General features: G+C 50.1%; 1 protein-coding gene across 1 annotated transcript; it reads right to left on the bottom strand.

The window, feature by feature from the left end:
• Positions 1–3083: 3083 nt before the first annotated feature.
• Positions 3084–16961, bottom strand: RGR (retinal G protein coupled receptor). Its single transcript, XM_020893467.2, has 7 exons — positions 16851–16961; positions 14998–15154; positions 13875–13996; positions 12235–12388; positions 10540–10657; positions 7890–8003; positions 3084–7418 (listed from the first exon to the last, which is right to left on the bottom strand). Exons 1-7 carry the CDS (start codon positions 16927–16929, stop codon positions 7287–7289), a joined length of 876 nt encoding a protein of 291 aa, XP_020749126.1. The 5' UTR covers positions 16930–16961; the 3' UTR covers positions 3084–7286.
• Between the last annotated feature and the right edge of the window lie 3321 nt (positions 16962–20282).

Genomic DNA, 20282 nt, shown 5'->3' with positions numbered 1-20282 from the left:
GTGCCAAAACTGGGAGTTGGTCCCTCTGTCCCACACCTAGAGGATGTCATGTGATGTGGGTGACTCCACCCAGGACAACTCCCTTTAGCTCCTACTCATGTTTTCCAAATGCTCACTGGACTCAGATACCCGAGCCTCCAAGAGGCATCTGTATTTATTCCCCTCCAAACCTGTGTATCTTCTCCCATTTTAGATATCACACCTCCAAAATACCTAGGAGTCATCTTTACATTTTCCCATACCTTCAAATATCATGTAGTTCCCACAATGGAAATTGTAATCTTCTCCTCAATATTCACGCTGTTCTCCCCTACTATGTAGCACTTATGTCATTTGAGTAGGACAGACGACACCTATACCATCATTGATCCAAGCCAACTAAGGTAACTTAATTCCATTTCACATGGTGATTCTTTCCAGTAACTTCATCAAAGTGAATCAGTCCACTGGCAATGGAGGTACAGAAAGAGTATTAAGCCAACTCTCTGATCTATGCTCTTGGCAATAAGGATTGGTTTAAATATGGGTCAGTCAATCACAAGATCAAGATTTTTGTTTCACAGTTGTCACAAATTATGCTTGTTCCTCCTCCATGCAAATGGAGCCATCTTGCAAGCATGCATGTATCTTGCTCTTGAAGTCCTCTTGCAACTATGTATGAAGTCAGCCTAAGAATAAACCAACACATACAGAGCTGCGGAGAGACTGAAAATTATAGAAAAATAAGGTTAGCACTGGGAAGACCCAGGGGAATCAGGTGGAGAGGGAGGTGGGAGGGGGGATCGGGATGGGGAATACATGTAACTCCATGGCTGATTCATGTCCATGTATGACAAAACCCTTGCAATGTTGTGAAGTAATTAGCCTCCAACTAATAAAAATAAATGAAAAAAAATAATAATAAAAAAAAGGAAAAATAAGGTTGGAGTCTTGATCAACGTTGCCTGAAGCCTATCTTCATCACACTTTCTATTTGTGTGAGTCTCTAAATTGACCTTATATTCTGAAGACAGTTGACTAACATTGTGTTTTCTGTATCTTGAAACAAAAAGCATCCAAACTGATAAACTTATTCAAACCACTAGCAAGTCCTGTCCCATCTGCTTCCAAAACTATGTGCTATATTTGTTTACTTCTCACCAGTACCACCCCACCACCATCAGCACCATTCCACATCAAGGCAAGAGTGCCTCCAGCCTGAACTACTGAAACAGCCCTATTTTAGTTTCCTACCCCCACCACCGGCCCCTCCATGGCAGCCTCTACACAGCAGTCAGCTTGATCAGTTAGAAATAGAAATCAGATCTTGTTATTTCCCTGATTAAAACCTTCCAAAGGCTTTCATTTGCCCTTAAAATAACCTCCCCTCCCCTTCTTCCCCATCCTGCAGCCCTGCTGAACATGGCCCCTGAAACTCCTCTTGCTTCTCCTGACTTCATCTGCTCCAGCATCATGAACTTTTATGTTCCTTGAACAGTCAAACCTATTCCCACTTGTTGTTCCCTCTGTCTGGACTGCTTTCCCCCGGCTCTCCACCTGGCTGCCTTATTCTCACCCTTTAAATCTCAGCTCAAATATCACCACCTCGGTGCTGTCTTTCCTCACCACCACTTCTAGTCACTTTCCTTCTTATCTCCTTGCTTAGCACAGTTCATAATGATCTATTTTATACACTTGTTTATTGTCTTAGAATGTAAACTGCTCATGAGGACCAGTCTTCTTTAAATGGTATCCTGATATAATTAGGCTAAATAAATATTTGCTGAACCAACAGGGAAGAGTTGCTCAACAACGTGAAATCCTGCAGGGAAGTGTTCCCAGAGAGTCACCCAGTGGTGGGCTGAGGTACAGAGATGTCCGTAGCCTGATGACACACACCTTGAAACTTTGGTGTGAACTGTCTGGCAGGCGAGGGAGGCTGAATGAACAGCCTGGTCAGCTACTGGCAAAGGAAAGCCAGGCATCGGGGCTAGGGATCATAGTGTGCTGCCCTGAGCAAACACACTACAGCTTCAACAGCATCGGCTTCACTCAGGAATTTGTTAGAAATGTAGAATTTTAGCCCCACCTCAGACTTACTGAATCAGAATGTGCACCTTATGGCTTGAGAAGTCCAGCTCTCTACCCAGCTGGCATCTGAACTGCCAGCTCTGATACCCCAGAATCTCTGGACTGGGACTCGGAAGCCAGGCTTCCCCACGTACTATATGGCCTTAATCAGTATGTTTAACCTCTTCATGACTGTCTCTCCATCGATTACAAGACCTGACCCTATTCTCTTGTAAATGATATCATGGTGATAAAACGAAAAGCCTTACTTAGGCTGAAACACTGCTGCTGGGTTCATGATCTTTGGGATTTGGGGAATTAATACAAGAAAGATGAGAGCAAGTCATAGGGTAAGATGGGCATGAGTAACAAAGAAATAAACTTCTAGAGAGAAAAGTATATGCATATGTGTGTGTGGAAATACATATATGTGTGTGTATACATATAACATATTCATATAAAACAGCAAAGAATGGCCTCAGAGCTGACTCAGAGTAAAGCTCAGCTAAATCACTCTTCATAAAGTGAGTGTCCATAACCCCCACCCCCACCTCTAATCAATGGTTCTTAATCCTGGCTGCACAAGAGAATCATCTGGGAGCTTTTAAAAGCCTCAAGCCCAGCCAGCCTTTCAGACCAATTACATCAGAGTCTCCACGGGAGGAAACCAGACATCACTGTCTGTAAAGCTCCACTGTGCTTCTCAAGCTTTAAGATGCACCCAGAGGTCCCGGGGGTTATCTCAAGCATATTTGGATTTGGGAGGTCTGGGGTGGGGCCTGGGAACCTGCATTTCTAACAAGCATTCAGATATTTCTGGTCCAGGGATCACTTTGAATGGCCAGGTCTCAAGATGGCTCAAATGTGCCAAGGAGTTTGAGGATATGATGGGGGAACTAAATAAAGTTGTGGAGGTGACACATGTTGCATATAACCATCACTCAATCATAATTCTCCTGTACACCTCTTTCTTTTCTCCGTATGCCCCCTTCTTGAGTAATAGTAAAACTCAGGGAGTCGTTGATAAGGTGGGACTCTAGTATTTATTGAATACTCACTATATACTATGTGCTTTAAAATATGCCACCCCAACAAGGTCATTTTGGTGGGAGCGGAACAAAGTCAGAGATAAGAAACTTGGTCAAACTCGGTCACACATTGAATAAAAGGCCCATCCTGGATTCACACCAGGTCTTTCTGATACCCACACCTAAGTGCTTTCTAAGCTGCCAGGCTGTCTCTCACCTAGACAGCTGCAAAAGGAAGGGCAGCTGGATGGAGGAGGCCTCGCAGGGACACAGTGGAGGCCACTGTGGCAGCAGCTGCAGGGAGCGGGGGAGGGAACAGGTGTGCGGTGTCCCGGCCAGTTCAGTTCAGTCGGTCAGTCGTGTCTGACTCTTTGTGACCCCATGGACTGCAGCACACCAGGCTTTCCTGTCCTTCGCCAGCTCCCAGAGCTTGCTCAAACTCATGTCCATCAAGTCGGTGATGCTATCCAACCATCTCATCCTCTGTCGTCCCCTTCTCCTCCCGCCTTCAATCTTTCCCAGCATCAGGGTCTTTTCCAATGAGTCTGTTCTTTGCATCAGGTGGCCAAAGTATTGGAGTTTCAGCTTCAGCATCAGTCCTTCCAGTGAATATTCAGGACTGATTTCCTTTAGACCCCCTCCAGGGAGCAGTACTAAGAGGGAAGCAGCAAGTTACCTCAACCAAGAGGACAGGGGAGACTTAAGGAGTGTGGTTTTGGCCTTCGCCCGGGGCTTTCCCAGAGCTCTTTCCTGTCACCCAACGCCGCTTATGGCACCTCGGCTGAGGCTCAAGCTGCTTCTGTGTACAGTCCTTGTAGTGACTGTAGTTTACAGCGTGTTTCCACAGGCAGTATCGGCATAAGGTGTATCACCTCCGCTTTCCAAGTAAGAAAAATTCAGGCACTGCCCCAGCTTCTCACAATTTAGAGGCAGAAGCCAGACCAGACCGCCTAACCTCATCCCATGCAAGGGAAGACCTGAGAGGCTGACATCCGGCTGCAGTGTCAACGACTGTGTAGGCAGAGAAAAGGGGAGCTGGCTAGGGCCCTCTGGAGTCCTGTGGACAGTGGGCGTGCAATTCTTTGCCCTTCAAGGAGAGATGTGGAATCATAACATTACTTGGAGGAGAAAGCAAGTAGACATCACGCTTCTATAACAAGAGCAGAAAAGAAAGCTTGCCGTATCCTGCAGAAATCTATGATTCACCCAAGAGGCCTTGTGAGACACCTCCCTGCTCTTCAAGAGACATCGCCTGGGCTGGAGGCCCAGGTGGAATTAATTGATCATTGAGTTAGCAGCGCCACCCTGTGGTAGCAACTAGGCACTTCATCATCCTTATCTTTGAGGTAAGGACTTCTGCCTATCACAGGGCACATGGCTCTCCCCCATCTTCACCACCACCTTCTCTCTTCATCTAAGCTTAGGACAGGGCAAATATTAATGATATTTACTGATGTGGGAAAAACAATTCAGGATACAGTGCGAGAGTGAGCTTGTATTTGAAATAATTGAACTAGGACAATCTCTAACAGGGAAAATGACAGAAATCCTTTCAATTTTGTGGCAAGGGGAAAGATGTAAATAAATGAGGCCAACTACCTAGCTGTTAAATTTTCCCATGTGGAAAATTTGCAAAAGCCCTTTAAGAGAAAATATAGACATAGTTTAGGCCATAAGTAATTTGTTTCTTTTTTTTTTTTTCTTTTGATAATCAATCAGGTATGAAGTCCTTCTCTCCCCAGGAAACTTGTTCCAATGGGGGATACTGGGGAGGAGGCCAGAGATCATACATTCTTTTAGCTCAGAAACAACTTGCTACTGTATTTGTAACTTTAATTCAAGTCCATCTTTCAATAGGCAGAGTCATCTTTCCCAGCAAGAAGATGGGGTGAGATGGGGGCATGTTATTCCACTGTATTTATATTTATTTAAAAAAAAATTTAGTGGAGTATAGTTGCTTTGCAATGCTGTATTCGTTTCTAACGCACAGCAAGGTGAATCAGCTATATGTACACGTATATTCCCTGTTTTTTAAAAAATTTCCTTCCCATTTCGATCACAGGAGAGCCCTGAGGAGAGGTCCCTTGACTATACAGGGGGTTCTCACTAGTTATCTGTTTTATGCCTAGTATCAATAGTGTTTATATGTCGATCCCATTCTCCTAATTTATATTTCTTTTAAAAAGAGCTTAAATAAACTCTGGAATCAATGGATCTTAGAGGGGTCACTGTTAGGACACAAATTTTGTGGCTTTTAAGTTGGGCTTTATATAATCCTAGGCATGGAACCTAAAGGTGACGAGGCTCCCTAAACCCAGCCCATGAGCGAGATGCAGGGGTGTGGGTGGGCTTGGGGCTTCTGAATTCATACTTTCAGGTGGGGCTCTGGTCGTTCCCCACCAGATGCTGACAGTCCCTCGCATCTCTGGCCAACCCAGCTCAGTGTGGAGATGCCCCAAGCCCACCATCCCAGCTCTGGACAGATACAACTTGGGGATACGGGCTCAAGGTAATGCCTTCCTTGGCCACGCCCATTTAGCCAGCCTCCCTGCCCTCCTCTCTGAGCACTGGCAGGGGTGCCATCTGCTTAGGGACATGGGGCACTCTTGCTGGAGCCTTCAGCCGCCCGTACCTTCCAGCCCTTCTCTCCTGGAGCCTGGGGCACATCTCCCCACTCTTCTCACTGTGCCCCCTCATCCTCCTTAGGGACTTAGTGCTTCTAAGGTCCATGGGCTGTGCGGGCAGGGTCAGCATCTCTGGGCCCCAGAACCCATTGCTTTCCTGCATTTTCAGTCTGTATGTGAGCCTGGCTCAAGCCCCAGGGTTTCCCCACCCTGGCCCCACTCCGGGGTGGGTGCTGGAGTGAGGCCAAGTGATATCTTGTCTCCACAGTGCCTGGAAACAGTGCTGTGAAAGACTTCGTCCTCTCCCCACCCCACAAGATTCTGCAAAATGACTGAACAAGCCTCTGTTTTGTGCAGACTTCTGGTCTGGTGTTTCTGTGGCCTGATTTTCTACATCTGCAAAACCAAGAGACAGATCCTGGTCTTTGAGGTCCTCAGATGCTGTTCTCATGACCTTCCCGCATGCCCACCCCAGCGACTTGGCAGCTCCTTCCCTCAGCTCCACGGGACTGGCTCTCAGACTTCCTGCCTAGGTGGTGCCTGGGGCAGCTGCCCCTCCATAGTCAGACCTTCTGCAGCGCCCTCAACCATCCTCCACCCATCTCCACGTCCCCCCAGAACCACGGGTGCCATCCAGGTCTGTGCACGTGCTATGCCCTGTCCCTGAGGGGCTGAGCCCATGGGAGATGCAGAGGTGCATCCAGGAGTAGGGACCCCAGCACGAGTGTCTCAGACTCAGATGCCGTGGGCTCCGAAGGGAACACACGAGCTGCAGCTGATGGGACAGCACATGCCCTGGGCAGTGGGCAGAGCCACTCTGCCTCAAACCGTCACCTTGGAGTCTCCTCCAGGCTGGTGGGGCCTCCCCTTCAGATGTCTGAAGTTCTAAACAAATTGTCCTGATTTTTTTTAATGTCGGCAACTAAGCAATGTGCAGCCAGCTGTCTTAACTGAAGGATGGTGATGGTGACTCTTGATGAACACTTCATATGTGCCTGGTAAGGTGTTGGGCCTTTCTGCATGGTCAAGTCACTATTCCTGTCATCATGCCTCACAAATTGGAAACACAAGCCCAGGAAGTGTAAGTCACCTGTATGAAATCATGATTTAATAAGAGGTGTTTGAATGCGGGCAGCCTGGGTTGAGCTCCCACAGACAAACCTGGACTTTCACCCCTTTCTATGTAAGTCTCTGAATCCTAAGAGCTGTACTAATGAGCAGCAGCATCTATGTGCATGTGAGTATACGCTATCACACTCAAGCTTCATGGCAGACCCAACGTCCATATTAACATCCTTCCGTTAGGGGCCAGGAAGCTGAGTTCAGAGAGTGTGACTTTTCCAAGGTCTTTCAGCTATGGCCAACACAGGTCCGTGTGGCTCCAAAGTCTGGGCTTGTTCCATGCAGTCTGGATTTTCTCTGAATCCCCTGTGTCCGGCCTTGGGCCAGGCTCAAAGGGCCATCAGGGATGAAGGGTGAGTGTCTGGAGCCTGGCTCCTGAGGCTGCTGGACAGGACTCCCCAGGCAGGGGCTCAGTCCAGGAAGGCCTGGGTGGGCCTGGGTCTGGGCAGCCCCCCAGCGAGGCTCACTGCTCCCGGTTGCGCTCTCTCCTCTGTGGCGAAAGGCACTGCCAGATCCCCCTGTGCACCATCTCGCTGCCCAGGGCATAGTTCACGGCGTTGACTGTGGGCATTGTCTTGGCAATGAGAGCGGGCACCTGTTGTGATGGAGAAATCCAGGAAAGAAGTCTCAGAGCCTCTGCTCCTCTCCCGGGTCCCAATGGGTGACCACCATCCCCCCTCCCCAGCCCATCCCGGCCCCCCACCCCGTCTCAGCTGCCAAGCATCTGCCCTTGGCTTGACTCTGCAGCCTCTAAGCCTTCTCGGACTAGTTGCCGGATGGTGCGTGGAACCTTGCTCCTCCCCAGACACCGCTCTCCGCCCCTGGTCCCAGAGTGCGTGCATCACCATCTGGCTGGCTGTCCCTGACATCTCACGTGAGGCCTGGGCAATGTCAAGCAGTGGCCCCATGTGACCAGGGGGACAAGCAAATACCCAGTGAGTTATGAGCTTTCAGAGGAAAAGAGGAAGAGCGAGTGATCATGGAAGCTATAAAGCCAGAGAGAGAGATGGGGAGAAATAGGCAAACAGATGGGGAGCAGGTACTGGAGTACTGGCGGCGTCTGTACCATCTGCAGCTTGGGGGAGAGGGAGGTTGCATCCGCGATGGTGGCGTACAGATACAGGAGCGCGTAGGGGCCCCAGCCGAGCAGCAGCATCCTGGCTGGCAGGACGGTGTTCACCTGGGGAGACACGGGTGAAGGAGGGAGGCATCACAGTTGGTGGGAATGTAAACTGATACAGCCACTGTGGAGGACAGGACGGAGAGTTCTTTAAAAACTAGGGCTAAAACTACCATGTGACCCAGCAATCCCACCACAGGGCATATACCCCAAGGAAACTACAATTCTGAGAGACACAGGTACCCCAGTGTTCGCTGAAGCACTGTTTACAATAGCCAGGGTGTGGAAGCAACCTAGATGCTCAATGACAGATGAATGGATAAAGAAGTTGTGGTGCGTATATACAATGAACTATTACTCAGCCATAAAAAGGAGCGGATTTGAGTCCGTTCCAGTGAAGTAGATGAACCTAAAGCCTGTTATGCAGAGTTAGGTAAGTCAGAAAATAAAAAGCAAATATCCTATATGAATGCATATATATGGAGTCTAGAAAAATAGTACTGATGAACCTGTCTGCAGGGCAGAGATAGAGACATAGACACAGGGAACAGACTTGTGGTCACGGCAGGGAAGGAAAGGGTGGGAAGAACTGAGAAAATAGCATTGAAACATACACAGTACCGTAGGTAAAACAGATAACTGGGGGAAGTTACTGTATAACACAGCTCAACCCGGAGCTCTGCGACAACTTAGAGGGGTGGGACGGGGTAGGGGGTGGGAGGGAAGTTCAAGAAGGTGGGAACATGTGTATACTTATGGCTGACTCACGTTGTTGTATGGCAGAAACCACACAACATCGTAAAGCAATTATTCTCTAATTTTTTTTTTTTTTTTTTTAAAGGAGGGAGGCATTGACTGGCTCAGGTGGCCGGCAGCCCCACGAGGTCCCAGGACCAGCTTGGCAGGGCTGTGGGAAGGTGCTGAGCCTGTGGAGGAAATTGGGACCAGTTGAATCTCTCTTCTGTTTAAGATGCTTGACCCGAGGCCTCGCATTCAAGCTTTCTTGACCTCAGTGACCTTGTCCATAAAGTGGCCTGATATGCCTGACTTGCCTGGAGGCAGCGACTGGGGTAGAGGATTCGCTTCCTTCTCGGTGTGTTCTCTGAGAAACCCGGGGCTGCGTGAGTGTGGCTGTGTGTATAAAGGTCCCCAGGCTGAGCTGCCCTCACAACTCTGTCCCAGAACTACATTGCAACCAGCTCCTGCATTCACTGGCGGCTCAACCTGTCCTGGGTTCAAAGCGGCCGCTTTCCTCCCTGCGAGATACTGAAACCACCAGGCGGCGGGCGACGTGGTACCACAAGTGGCCACAGGAGGGCGCACGATTTCCGTACTATTTTCAGAATGGAATTTGCGAAATTACGATTCTCCACATACACTCAGAGGTTAAAATTCTGACGCTAAAAATCAGTGCCTATTGTCTAACCGACCATGTCGCCCTTTAACAAAGACGGTGACTTAAGCTCGCATCTGAGGTCCCTGGGACAGTGCGTGGCGACCCCTGCTGATGCTAGTGAAACGGATGGTTTAAAGTCAACTGGGAAAAATGAGAAAATCCGTGTGGTAGCCTTGCCTGCTGGCCCATTGAACCTCCAATAAACGTGGCAACTTCGAGCACCCAGGCAGGGATACGGGCGGGCGCAACCTGGAGGCAGGCAACCGTGGGGCGGTGATGAACAGAACACCTGTACAGCCCTCGCCCTCCTTCTGTGACCAGGAAAACCTGGGTCCACAGCTACAATCAGCTGGTAAAGTGTTTTTCCAATTCACAAGGGGAAAAATGTGGCAGATGAAGTGTTTCAACAGAGAGTGCTTCTTTTATGCACTAGGATTGCCCACTTGAGTGATAGAGCCCCAGACCTGGGTTTGATCCAATGCTGCTACTACTAATGGCGCTGCTTTTGACCAGTTGCTTAGCTAATAGCCCTTTTCAGTCTCAATTTTCTAAACTGTGACATAGGGACAATAAAGCCTTCCTTCCTCAGAGCGTGGGTGCAAAATTGAAATGATATAATGCACATAAAGTTGCATTAGTACCTGAGGTTTTTTAAGCTTGTTTTTGTTTTTTGAATCTTTAGAGCTATGACTCATTTGTTAGAGACTGTTCAGGTAATTAAAAAACAATCTTGGCAAGAGGATATTAGTGCAGAAATTGAGCAATGGCCAGGAGGGCTTATTTTGAATCATTGTTTCTCTTGGACAAATGTGCTTGCAGGTGTGATTTTACTTTGTGGGTAACAGTCTGTGCCTGCGGTTAAATGAAACATCCTGAAGCCATTTAAAATGCATGAAATTTTGTGTCAATCTTCATATCCTTGGGAAGAAGCAAGGGTAACAGCAAGGATGATGTCCACTAGGACTCCCTGTCTCTCAGTATTATGGGGTCTGGGTAAATCTGAGCAGTTCTGCGTCTTCCTCCCTGGTCTTGGTGATCTCCAGCAATGGGAGGGGAGGGTGTGTTTCTGCCCTAACACCCCACACTCTACATACAAAGCTAGATTTCTCTCTTGATCATTGAAAACACAGAGAACCCCTGATTGCAGTCACATCGTTCACGTTCCCTGGTGTTTCTCCTCCTCGAGGAGCTGATCCTTACCGGGGGACGGCTGGTCTTCCCGAGTTTCTGCTCCATGAGCCGATAGGATACGACTGTGATGAAGAGGGGCAGGAGGAAGTTGAAAAAGGCCATGGTGAAGAGGAAGCTGGTGAAGTTTCTGCAGGCAGAGGGGACAGGGAAGTCAAGAATTGCCTCTCAGAGATGATCAGTTGCCCAAGAAGGCCCATCAGACTCGGGCTAGACAGTCAGATGCAGGGAACTCCTCCCATCAGGTGAGTATTCAGAGTGTGGGTGCTCCCGGGTCCCAGCTGAACTCTCCTGGGAACCAGGAGCTATGAGGTCCTCCTAGAACCTGCCTTTAGGCCAAGGAGCTGGGACAAAGGATAGTCCGGCTTCAGTTTGCTGCTGGGCAGTTCAGGGGCTCAGCCTTCTCTCTTATGTGCCCCAAACACGGAGACCGGGACAATTTGTTCGGGAAATGTGTTTAGCAAATGGAGATGTCAGTTGACCAGGAGGAAAGATCACTCAAGGAGCTTTCTGGCACGGGTTTGGAAGGTCCCTGTGGATGAGACTGGACACTGTATCACTGAAGAAATCATTGAAGGGACCAGGGAAGAACCAGGGGTCCCAGGTAGTGGTCATGGGGAGGCCCAAGGGCTGACCAGGAGCAGGTGGGAGTCACAGGGGGGCCGGCTGACGTTCTGTGCGGCGGAGACCACATCGCCTGACTGCCGTCCACTCAGGAGGGGTGGGAGGGAGTGCGGCCAGAAGAGCTGGGCACCAGCGGGGATACCTGCAGGGACTCCCTGGAGGACATCAGACCAGACCCTGCGTTCTCCAGTGGGTTTGACCTGAGAAGCCTGTCATAGGGCAGGTGCATTATGAATAAACACGAATAGGAACTTCCCTGGCAGTTCACTGGTTAAGAAGCCACCTTGTAATGCAGGGGATGTGGGTTCAATTCCTGGTCCAGGCACTAAGATCGCACATGCCACGGGGCAACTAAGCCTGTGTGCTACAATGAAAGATCCTGTTGCAACTAAAACATAACACAGCCAAATAGATAAATGAGTAAACATGAATAAACACGTCAAGCAGATGAATGCAGTGTGCCTCTAGCAGAAGCAAGATCGGGGCTGGAGCCCATGTGGTCCCTCCCCAAGGCAGCCCCTAGAGGGAGCCCTGGACTCCCCAGAGCCCAGTGGACCTGGCAGTACTAGATGAGCGCTCCTGATGCCATCATGCATTTACGGCTGTCTCTCCAGGGCCTGGCCCACAGCAAATGCTGAGAATCCAGAGAACTGTTCTCAATGCCAAAGAGGCCCCTCCCAATGCAAAAACCTTAACATTCTTTGACACTATAGAACCAAGGATATGGCTCCCTGTAGGAGTCAATAAATCAGAGCTGGGATCTGACTGTGCTGAAGGTGGCAAAGGGGTCACGGGGCTCAGCGACTGTTATAACCAACACAGCTCCCTGGACAGGACCCCTTCTGGGGCCCAACTCTGCACCCCAACTGGCACAACATTCCCATCCCTTGGCCAATCTTCAAAATAGGCTTTCCTTAGTCCCACTGTCACCTTATACATGGGGATCATGGCTAAGGAGCTGACACTGTCTGGCAGATGTTGGCACGTCCCCATTGGGATTTTCAGCTGACACCCTGTTGTCCTAGAGGCTCAAAGCCCAGATTCCCATGGAAAGAAGCCTCAGAGCTGCTGCCCACACCTCACCTGTCCCCCCTGGAGTAGTCCAGGGTGCAGCAGGTCCCCAGCGGCTCATAGTCATAGTGGCCCCAGCCCAGGAGGGGCAGCGCCGCCCAGAAGGCAGAGGACAGCCACACGAACAGCACCAGGGAGACGGTCGTGTTCCAGTCCAGTCGGCTGCCTGCGGGGACACCGGAGGAGGAGGATGGAGGGGAGGCGGTAGCTTGGCGGAGTGAAAAAATAATGGACTTGGTGGGCACGTGGACTGTCCTTAAATGCTGGCTCTGATGCTTAGCAGCACAGTGCTTCAGGCAAGTTAAGTTTCTCTGAGCCTCAGTTTTCTCCTTCATAAACTGCGAATGATAATCCTTGCCTCCGACGATTGTTATGAAGAATAAAAGAGACAATGGATGCGGAAGTCTCCTAGAGACACTCTGTACCATCTTCTTTAGAGAACAGAGAGAAAGAGGGAGATGGCAAAGAGACAGGTGTGCATGCACATGTGAGTGATGGTCTGCGGAAGGTTTGGGGACAGGGCTGGGATAGAAGCAGTGGAAGAGAAAAAAAAAAGAAAAAAAAGAAGTAGTGGAAGAGGAGCTCCAAGGTCAGATGAGGCAGATAGGAGTCAGCATTAGCAGAGAACAAAGGCTTTTGTGTTTTTGGCCCTGAAGAGAAGCATGTGACATTGTTGAGGGCAGTGAGCCGTGTGTCCATGCGGCAGATCTGCAATTCCAAAGGACTGATGCTCATGGCTCAAGGCCATGTTAGCTGTGAGCCCCAGAGTAACCTCTGTGCCAGGGAATTAGGACTCAGAGTCCAGGAGACAAAGGGGAAGCTCCCTCTGAGGCATCCAGGCCATGCACAATCCCAGCTTGGCTCCTGTAGCCGTGTGACTCAGGGCAAGCTACTTGACTTCTCTGAACCAGTGTTACCCAGTCTGCATGCTGGGGGTTTGCGTGAGGGGTGACTGAGCCACAGCCCCCAAAGAATGTTTATGTTTCTCCCATGGTGAGTGAGATTCTACATGGCTGAATGTGTTTCTTACCTTTATGTGTATTAAAATTATGACATTAACTTTGTGATTTCACAGATACTATTTAGAATGAGACTAAAGCAGTTGTTTCAATTTAAAAAAACGAGTCACTTAAGAAAAACATCAGGTAAATAATAAAGCAGGTGGTACACTTATCTGTCTAATTATGAAGAGGGAATTTGACAGTACAGCTTGGGAAATCTTGAACTAGACTCTTTTTCATGAAGCCTTCGCATGGCAGAATTTGCATGAAAGTGTGAGGTGCCAAGGCAGGTGCCCAGTCTCTCTCACACACACCACCTCTCTGCTGCCTCCCAACAGTGCCTGTCTTCAAGGGCATCTTCTGTATCCAGAATCTCATTGGATTTTCCAAATAAAACTGTGACGTTGGTTACAAAACTCACCCTTGCAGAGGAGGGGACCAAGGTTCACAGAGGACACCTGACTTGCCTGAGGCTGCAGTGAAGGCGCAGGGAACCTGCATCTCTCCTGCGCTCTCCCACCCTCCTCCCTTTCTTGGGGGCCCGCACCCCACACTCAGGCACACTTACACCCACCCACGCTTCCCTGGACTGGGAAATGCTGAGCAGACCTTCGCTCTGACCCCCCTCGGTATGCGGAACCAGAGACCTACGGGTGCAGTAGTGGTGATAGCGCCCCCAGGCGATGGCTGCGCAGCTGCAGATGCTGGCCAGTGCGGTGGCAAAGCCCTGGAAGCCGTGAGCCTGGCAGCCTTCTGAGCCATAGGGCCAGCGCCTGTGGGAGACACGGGGCACCAGTGACCCCTCCGCCTTGCCCCTGTCCTCCTCCCTCACCTGCTGGTCAGCAGCTTGGAGGGCACCTTTGGCTCCTTAGAAAAGGGCTTTAGTATCTGTTTTCCTATGAGGAAACTGAGGCCTTAGAGATTGAGCCACTGGGGTGAAGGGGCACCTGGGCTGGACCAAAGAGTCTCCCTGGTGATCAGGTGCCTGTATCACAGGATGCAACATGATGGGAGGAGTGCTCGTGCCTGAGGCTCAGAGAGGAAGAGGTACTGAGCCAATGTCACACAGCACATAAAGGCAAAGTCAGAGGGTAGACCCCAGGCCTCCCAACTTCTGACCCCACAGGTCAAGCAGGGCGGAAGCTTCAGTTGCCCATCCCCCACCCTGGGAAGGTGCGGGAGGACACAGGGCAGGGAATCCTCACTGATTCAGACCCTGCAGAGTCAGCCCTGAGACTCTGTACGCAGGGGTGGCTCTAGCTTCCACAGGAATGATCCATCTGCTTAAGAAAACAATCCTATAAACACCTTCTTAGACCACACTGGAAGACCCCGGTCACGTAAGGTCTTAGACACTTGTCAAAATCCTGTTTGCTTTCACAAATACTTGTTTAAGGCTTCCTAGGTGCCAAGCATTGCTTTAAATGATTTACAAATAATACCTCCAACAACCATACTAGTTAGCTAATAACACGTAATTTACAGAGAGATAGAAATAATGAAGTCAGGATTCCAACCCAGGCAGCCTGGTTGCAGGGCCCAGGCGCTTAGTCCCCACAGTCAGCCTGCTCTGATGGTCAGGTCCAAGGAACTCCTGTGTTTCAGAAATCAGCTGTGGTTCTGCAGGCATGGTCTGGAATTCAGATTTACCCTAGTTTGGTCTGCCCACCCTCTCCCCTATAGCTTTCTACAGGTAGGAAGCATGTCTCTGGCCTGCTGCCCAGGGCCCTGAGGTCAGGCCCCAGAGCCCAGGGACTAGGGTGGGGGCAGGTACCGGAGGAGGCTGGACGTGGCTGCAACGAGGGCGTTCAGGCTGATCCCAGTGTCGGCCAGCGCCAAGCTCAACACCAGCAGGTGGCTGGGGGTCCGCAGCTCTGGGGTCTTGCAGAAAGAGAGGATGGTCAGGATGTTTAGGCTGAGGCCAGAAAGAGCTGAAAAGAAGGGGAGAGCTGGCACTGGGGTTGCGAGGCCCTCCTGGGGTCAGAATGAGGGCCCATGGAATGGATGGGCCCTCTGCAACCCCCCATCCCCTCACACTCAGCACCCATCTCCTTGAAGCTCATCAAGTGCCCATGAGGCGGGCTGGCCCTCAGATACTGAAAGCCATGAAATGTACACCTTGCCCTCTACCAATGCACAGTCTGATAGAAAGATCGACGAGGAAGAAAATCAGCCAAGTGCAGCACAGTTTGTGCCAGCACAATCACTGTTATAGATAGCCACTGAGCACCTATCACGTGCCCGCCTGAGCACTTTGCATGGATCCTCCCAGTCAGTCTTCACCTGGACACTGTCCTCCCGACTTGCCATGGAGACGCCAAGGCTCAGAGATGTTGGCCTAAGTACACAGCTAGTAAGGGGCAGGGCTGGGACTTGAACTCAAATTTTTTCAAATTCCAAAATGCCCTTTCCAAGGACTCTGGAACAATGTTAGGGAGAACCTCAGAGAGGAGGAGGCAACATAGAACTGGGAGCTTCCCAGGACCCCAGGCAGTGAGGTGAGCTTCAAGCGGGTGGTGTCCAGTGGCAGACAGACCCAACCTTGAATTTCAGCTTTGTCACTCATTTGCTGCTCCTTTAGGCTCCCCGAACCTCAGCTTCTCCCATGTGAAGTGAGAAATGGGGTGGATCCTGCCTCCAAACTGTGAGCCTTCACAGGGAGGACAAGGACGAGGACAGGGTGTGGAAGAGCATTCTAGAAAGAGGGACCAGCACGTACAAAAACATAAAGCTGTAAACTTTTAAGGCACGTTTGAGGACCTAGAGGGATGCTAGATTGCAGGGTTCCCAGAGGAGGGGAAGGGGGTTGAGGCCACCAGACGATGGGGTCCGGGGTCCAGGGCTTCAGGGCCAGCCTGGTGGCTGCTGTTCCCTCTCTACTTTCAATTCTCAAATGTGTTGATTTTGTCTCTGAATCTGCTTTGAACAAAGGCTACATCCCCCACTGACCTAGACTTGGGCTCACCCAACTCTAGGGTCTATTGGTCCAGCCCTGGCCTCAGTGAGCATCTTAGGGATTTTGGGTTGAAGCTCACATCTCATGGACCCAGGTCGCCCCTAGGGTGGAAGTGCTTAGGGTTGAGGGCCAGAAGATGGTGAAAGTAATGTGGGGCTGGAAGGGAGTGAATGAACTTGAATACTTGGGTTTGTCTAGGCAAACTTAATACCTTGATCACATCTAACCTTCACCACCACCCATTTGGAATGTCAGGGTGCTGAGGCTCAGAGAGCTCAGGTGTCTTGGTTTCAGTTACTCAGACAGCAGGTGGCAGAGCTGACTGTCTTCACAGCCTACCAGGGGCTGATCTTATATGAGATTCTTAGCAGGATTTCCAGGGAGTGGATTCAACTTTCTCCTGACAGGAGGGACATGAAAAGGCCTGGCTCTTGGTCATGCCCTGGGCAGACATCGCCTTCTCAAAACCCCTCCCTCCCTGTCCCACGCCTGGCTCCTCTCTCCTGGCTCCCAGGCTGCAAGCTGCAGCCCGCGGGGGCAGCCATCCGAAGACCCTGTGGGTTTAAGCACAGAGGAGTATGGTTTGGGGACTTCTTGCCAGCTCTGCAGCTGTGCCCTGCATTCTGGGGGCCTGCTGAGCTCCACTCCACCCCAGCTCCTGCCTGGCTCACCTTCCACCAGCAGCACCGTCCCCACGGCCAGCACCTCCAGCTCCCCGAAGCCAGTGGGCAGGGTCCCGGACTCTGCCATTCTCTCTGCCTTTCTCCCAGCTGAGCCAGCTCTTCTCTGGCTCCCCCAACCCAGGCTCCTCTGTTATAAAGGGCCATTCCACGTGCTGGCACATGCAGGGTATTATGCTAGACATCGGGTTCCTTTTTTGCTGCCCCCTGGCCCTCCAAATCATCTTCTTGGCCTGGACAGAAGGAACCCATTCATCAGTTAGACAGTATAGCCTTTGTGAAGCCAGCACCGAGTCCGGCCTCATTCATTTCAGCTCCATCGGATTAAGGACCCAGAATCCAAATGGTGTATGGCCAAAAGCTGAATTAGAAAAGAGTTGCATAACAAGGGGTGGGATGGGGAGCAGAAGCGGGGATCTGAGCTGCAGCCAAGCCTGAGAGCGGGTCGGGAGCCAGGCCCTCCCATATTGCAGGCGCCGACAGGCTGAGCACCTGTGTGCACGTGTGTACACTTGTATGGTATCCACCGGGGCTCACGTGTATGCTCGCAAGCCATGGGGAAAGAGTGACAGTTGGAAGTCACTTGCTGTCATGCAGGAGCTCCAGCTGGGACTGGAGACTGCTTCTGGTTCTGAACTATCCATTAACTGCCTATGTCCCTGGGGCAGGCCCACTGGGGTCATCTCAGTTGTCTCTTTTGCAAAGTAAGCATCTCCCACCCCCCTCCCCACTCCTCTCCACCCACCCTGACCTGTGTAAGTCCTGATCAGAAGAATACATCATGGATATAGCCTTAGGCTTCATTTCCTGTGTCCCATAGAGCACTTAACCTATGCAAGCATAAACATCTCCCAAGGCACCGGCTTGAGACAGAGGAGCTGCTGCCCTAAGTGGCCCACGACCCACTAAGAACTTTGCCTTCTATAAATGAGGTCCTGGTACAAGTTACACACTGGCTTATAGTGACATTTACATTAAGAAACACTAACTCTGGGGAGTCCCTGGTGGTCCAGAGGTTAGGATTCTGTGCTTTCACTGCCAAGGCCCGGGTTCAATCCCCGGTTGAAAAACTAAGATCCTACAAGCTGTACAACACAGCCAAAAAAGAAAGAAAGAAAAAAACACTTATCCAGAACAACTGAACTCATTTTCATATAAAGAAACCAAGGCCCAGAGTGCTGCTATTAATATTACAAAGAATCCAACGCTGCGTTCACCCAATGCAGGAACCGAAACGTCAGAGTTTGGAGTAGGGAAAAGTTTAGTGTAGGGCCATGAAAGAAGAAGTGGCTCTTGCCCCAAACACCCCAAACTCCCCAAAGAGTTTCAGCAAAGCATTTTTAAAGACAAGGTAAAGAGGGGGTATGGTTGGTTGCTGCAAATTTCTTGGTGTCACAATTCTTTGTTCCTACAGCTGTTCCTTCAAAAGACAAATGTCAGTCTTTATACAACTTTTTATCTCTATACAAAAGGAAATGTGTTAAACCCTTAAAGGTCAGAGCCTTGAGAATGGGCTCCCCTGTGTATTTCAGGTTATAAGCAATAGTCTTTTTTTTTTTTTCCTGCACTGCATGGCTCAGCTCCCCCATCAGGGTTTGAACTGAGACTACAGCAGCGAAAGCCTGGAATCCTAACCACTAGGCTCCCAGGGATCCCCCTGTAGGCAACATTCTTAACTCAAAGCCAAAGCAAAAGAGTAACAAACGTTAAAGTAAAAGAAACAAAGAAATGGATCTATTACAAATAGGGAGTCAGGTTTGTTCTTCCCTATGACACTAGCAATATAGCTAATGTTTACTGAGTGCTCGCCAAGGGCCTGGTACTGTGCTAAATGATCTTATGATGATTCTTACATCTCCAAGAATTAGATACCATCATCCTTTTAGTTTCCCGTGAGGAAACTGAGGCTCAATGCAGTTAAGAATTAGCCTGAAGTCATACACCGATTCACAGATGCAGCTGGAACAGAAGCCCAATCTCCTACCCCTACAGCTCCCTGTCAAGCAGTTCATTTTATTCTGTAAGTGTTCATTCCCCATGTCCGTTCTCCTGTTGATCCTCACTTATATCCAAGCCTAACAACACTCAGGGCTGAGGTGACCCTCTACACCTTTCTGGAAGCCTTCCTTGATAACCCTGTTACCACAGAGTCCTCCCTGTCCTTCCTGATTTCTATCGTGCATTACTTTAACCAGAAACACAGATCAGATTTTTTTATTTTTCATGCTTGCAAGATCATAAAAGACTTCAGGGGAGAAGAGAAAGAAGGACAGGGCCAGGAATCAAGGGTACAGTTTGGGTAAGCAAAAGAGAGAAGGAAAGGTATCCCCAACAGAAGAAGGAAAAGCCAGAGACGTGGTAAAGGGCAGGGTTGGCTTTTTGGTTTGGGGAGGAGGAGTTACAGGTGGAAAGCACTGAGAAGATCATATTGGCTGAATTGGAAGAGAGGAAGGAATGGGAACCAATAGTTCCTGGAAGCCAATGTTGTCAAAACAGGCACAGACATTTTGTGTGTGTACTGGGGCCCCAGGTATCTGTCTTGGTCACACCTCACTGGTGGAGGTCTGTCTATGCCCAGGGGCAATGGGGCTGAGGAACCTTCTGGAAAAGCCATCAGATCCAGGTAGGGCATGCCTGGCCAGAGAGCAAAGCCTTGGAGTCAAATGTGAAGAATGGATGAGGGGAAGGCAGTGTTGATGGTGGGATGAGGTTGAGGGTAGGGCCAATCAGTAGAAATCGACAGTTTCTTCTCTAAAAGCTCTGGGGGGGGGGGGGGGGGTCCTGCTCTGGAGCCCTTCTCAGAGTGAGATAACTAGAGGTGAGGGGCGCTCGTTGCCCTCAGGCCAAGACACCTCGTGCCTTTGCCATTGGTGGTAATGCCCATAAGGCTCAGATGGCAGTGATCTGAGACTGTCTCCATGGGGTGTTCAGGGCAGTGGGCTGGGAGAATTCATGAGCCCATAGGAGACACCTCTGTGGTCACCCCCAAATATCTGAATCTACCCAGCTCGTCCTTGGACACACCAGTGGAGCAGGGTACTTACTACTTCCAAGAAGCCTCTGTTCCTGCAGGCTGTCAAGGTCTGAGAAACGTGGCTTGTTTAATTTTCGTAAGCACCCGGAGCAGAGTAACACTACTTCTCACGGATAGACGAGGACACAGAGGCCACGAGAGGCCATGTAACTTGTCTAAGATCACAGCCTGTGAACGGAAGAGCTGAGATTTGAACCTGGCTGACCTGGCCTGGAGCTTGGGCTCTTTCTAATGCCTTCACCGCCTTGTCTCATTGTCTTTTCACTATAAGATAGTGTCACTGAGAGAATTTCCAGGGGCCCTTTTTAGAGGCCGGGTTCTGTCTTCATTTCCTTTGAGCCCAGGCACCCTGCGGGGTCTGTGCAGTCATAGCTTGGCCGGCATGCAGT

Source organism: Odocoileus virginianus, chromosome 7 (assembly GCF_023699985.2).
Source record: "Odocoileus virginianus isolate 20LAN1187 ecotype Illinois chromosome 7, Ovbor_1.2, whole genome shotgun sequence".
Lineage (NCBI taxonomy): Eukaryota > Metazoa > Chordata > Mammalia > Artiodactyla > Cervidae > Odocoileus > Odocoileus virginianus.
The sequence above is the reverse complement of the archived record's forward strand: the minus strand, read 5'-3'. Positions and strand labels throughout refer to the sequence as shown.

Bases quoted from the DNA above. Each gene is read 5' to 3' on its own strand.
- RGR (XM_020893467.2), bottom strand. From the start codon at position 16,929: ATGGCAGAGTCCGGGACCCTGCCCACTGGCTTCGGGGAGCTGGAGGTG. The intron at 12,389-13,874 runs GTAGGTCTCTGG...GTGTCCCCGCAG, and splicing joins CTATCACCACTACTGCACCC to GCAGCCGACTGGACTGGAAC. The intron at 10,658-12,234 runs GTGAGGTGTGGG...CTCTGCCTGCAG, and splicing joins GACTACTCCAGGGGGGACAG to AAACTTCACCAGCTTCCTCT.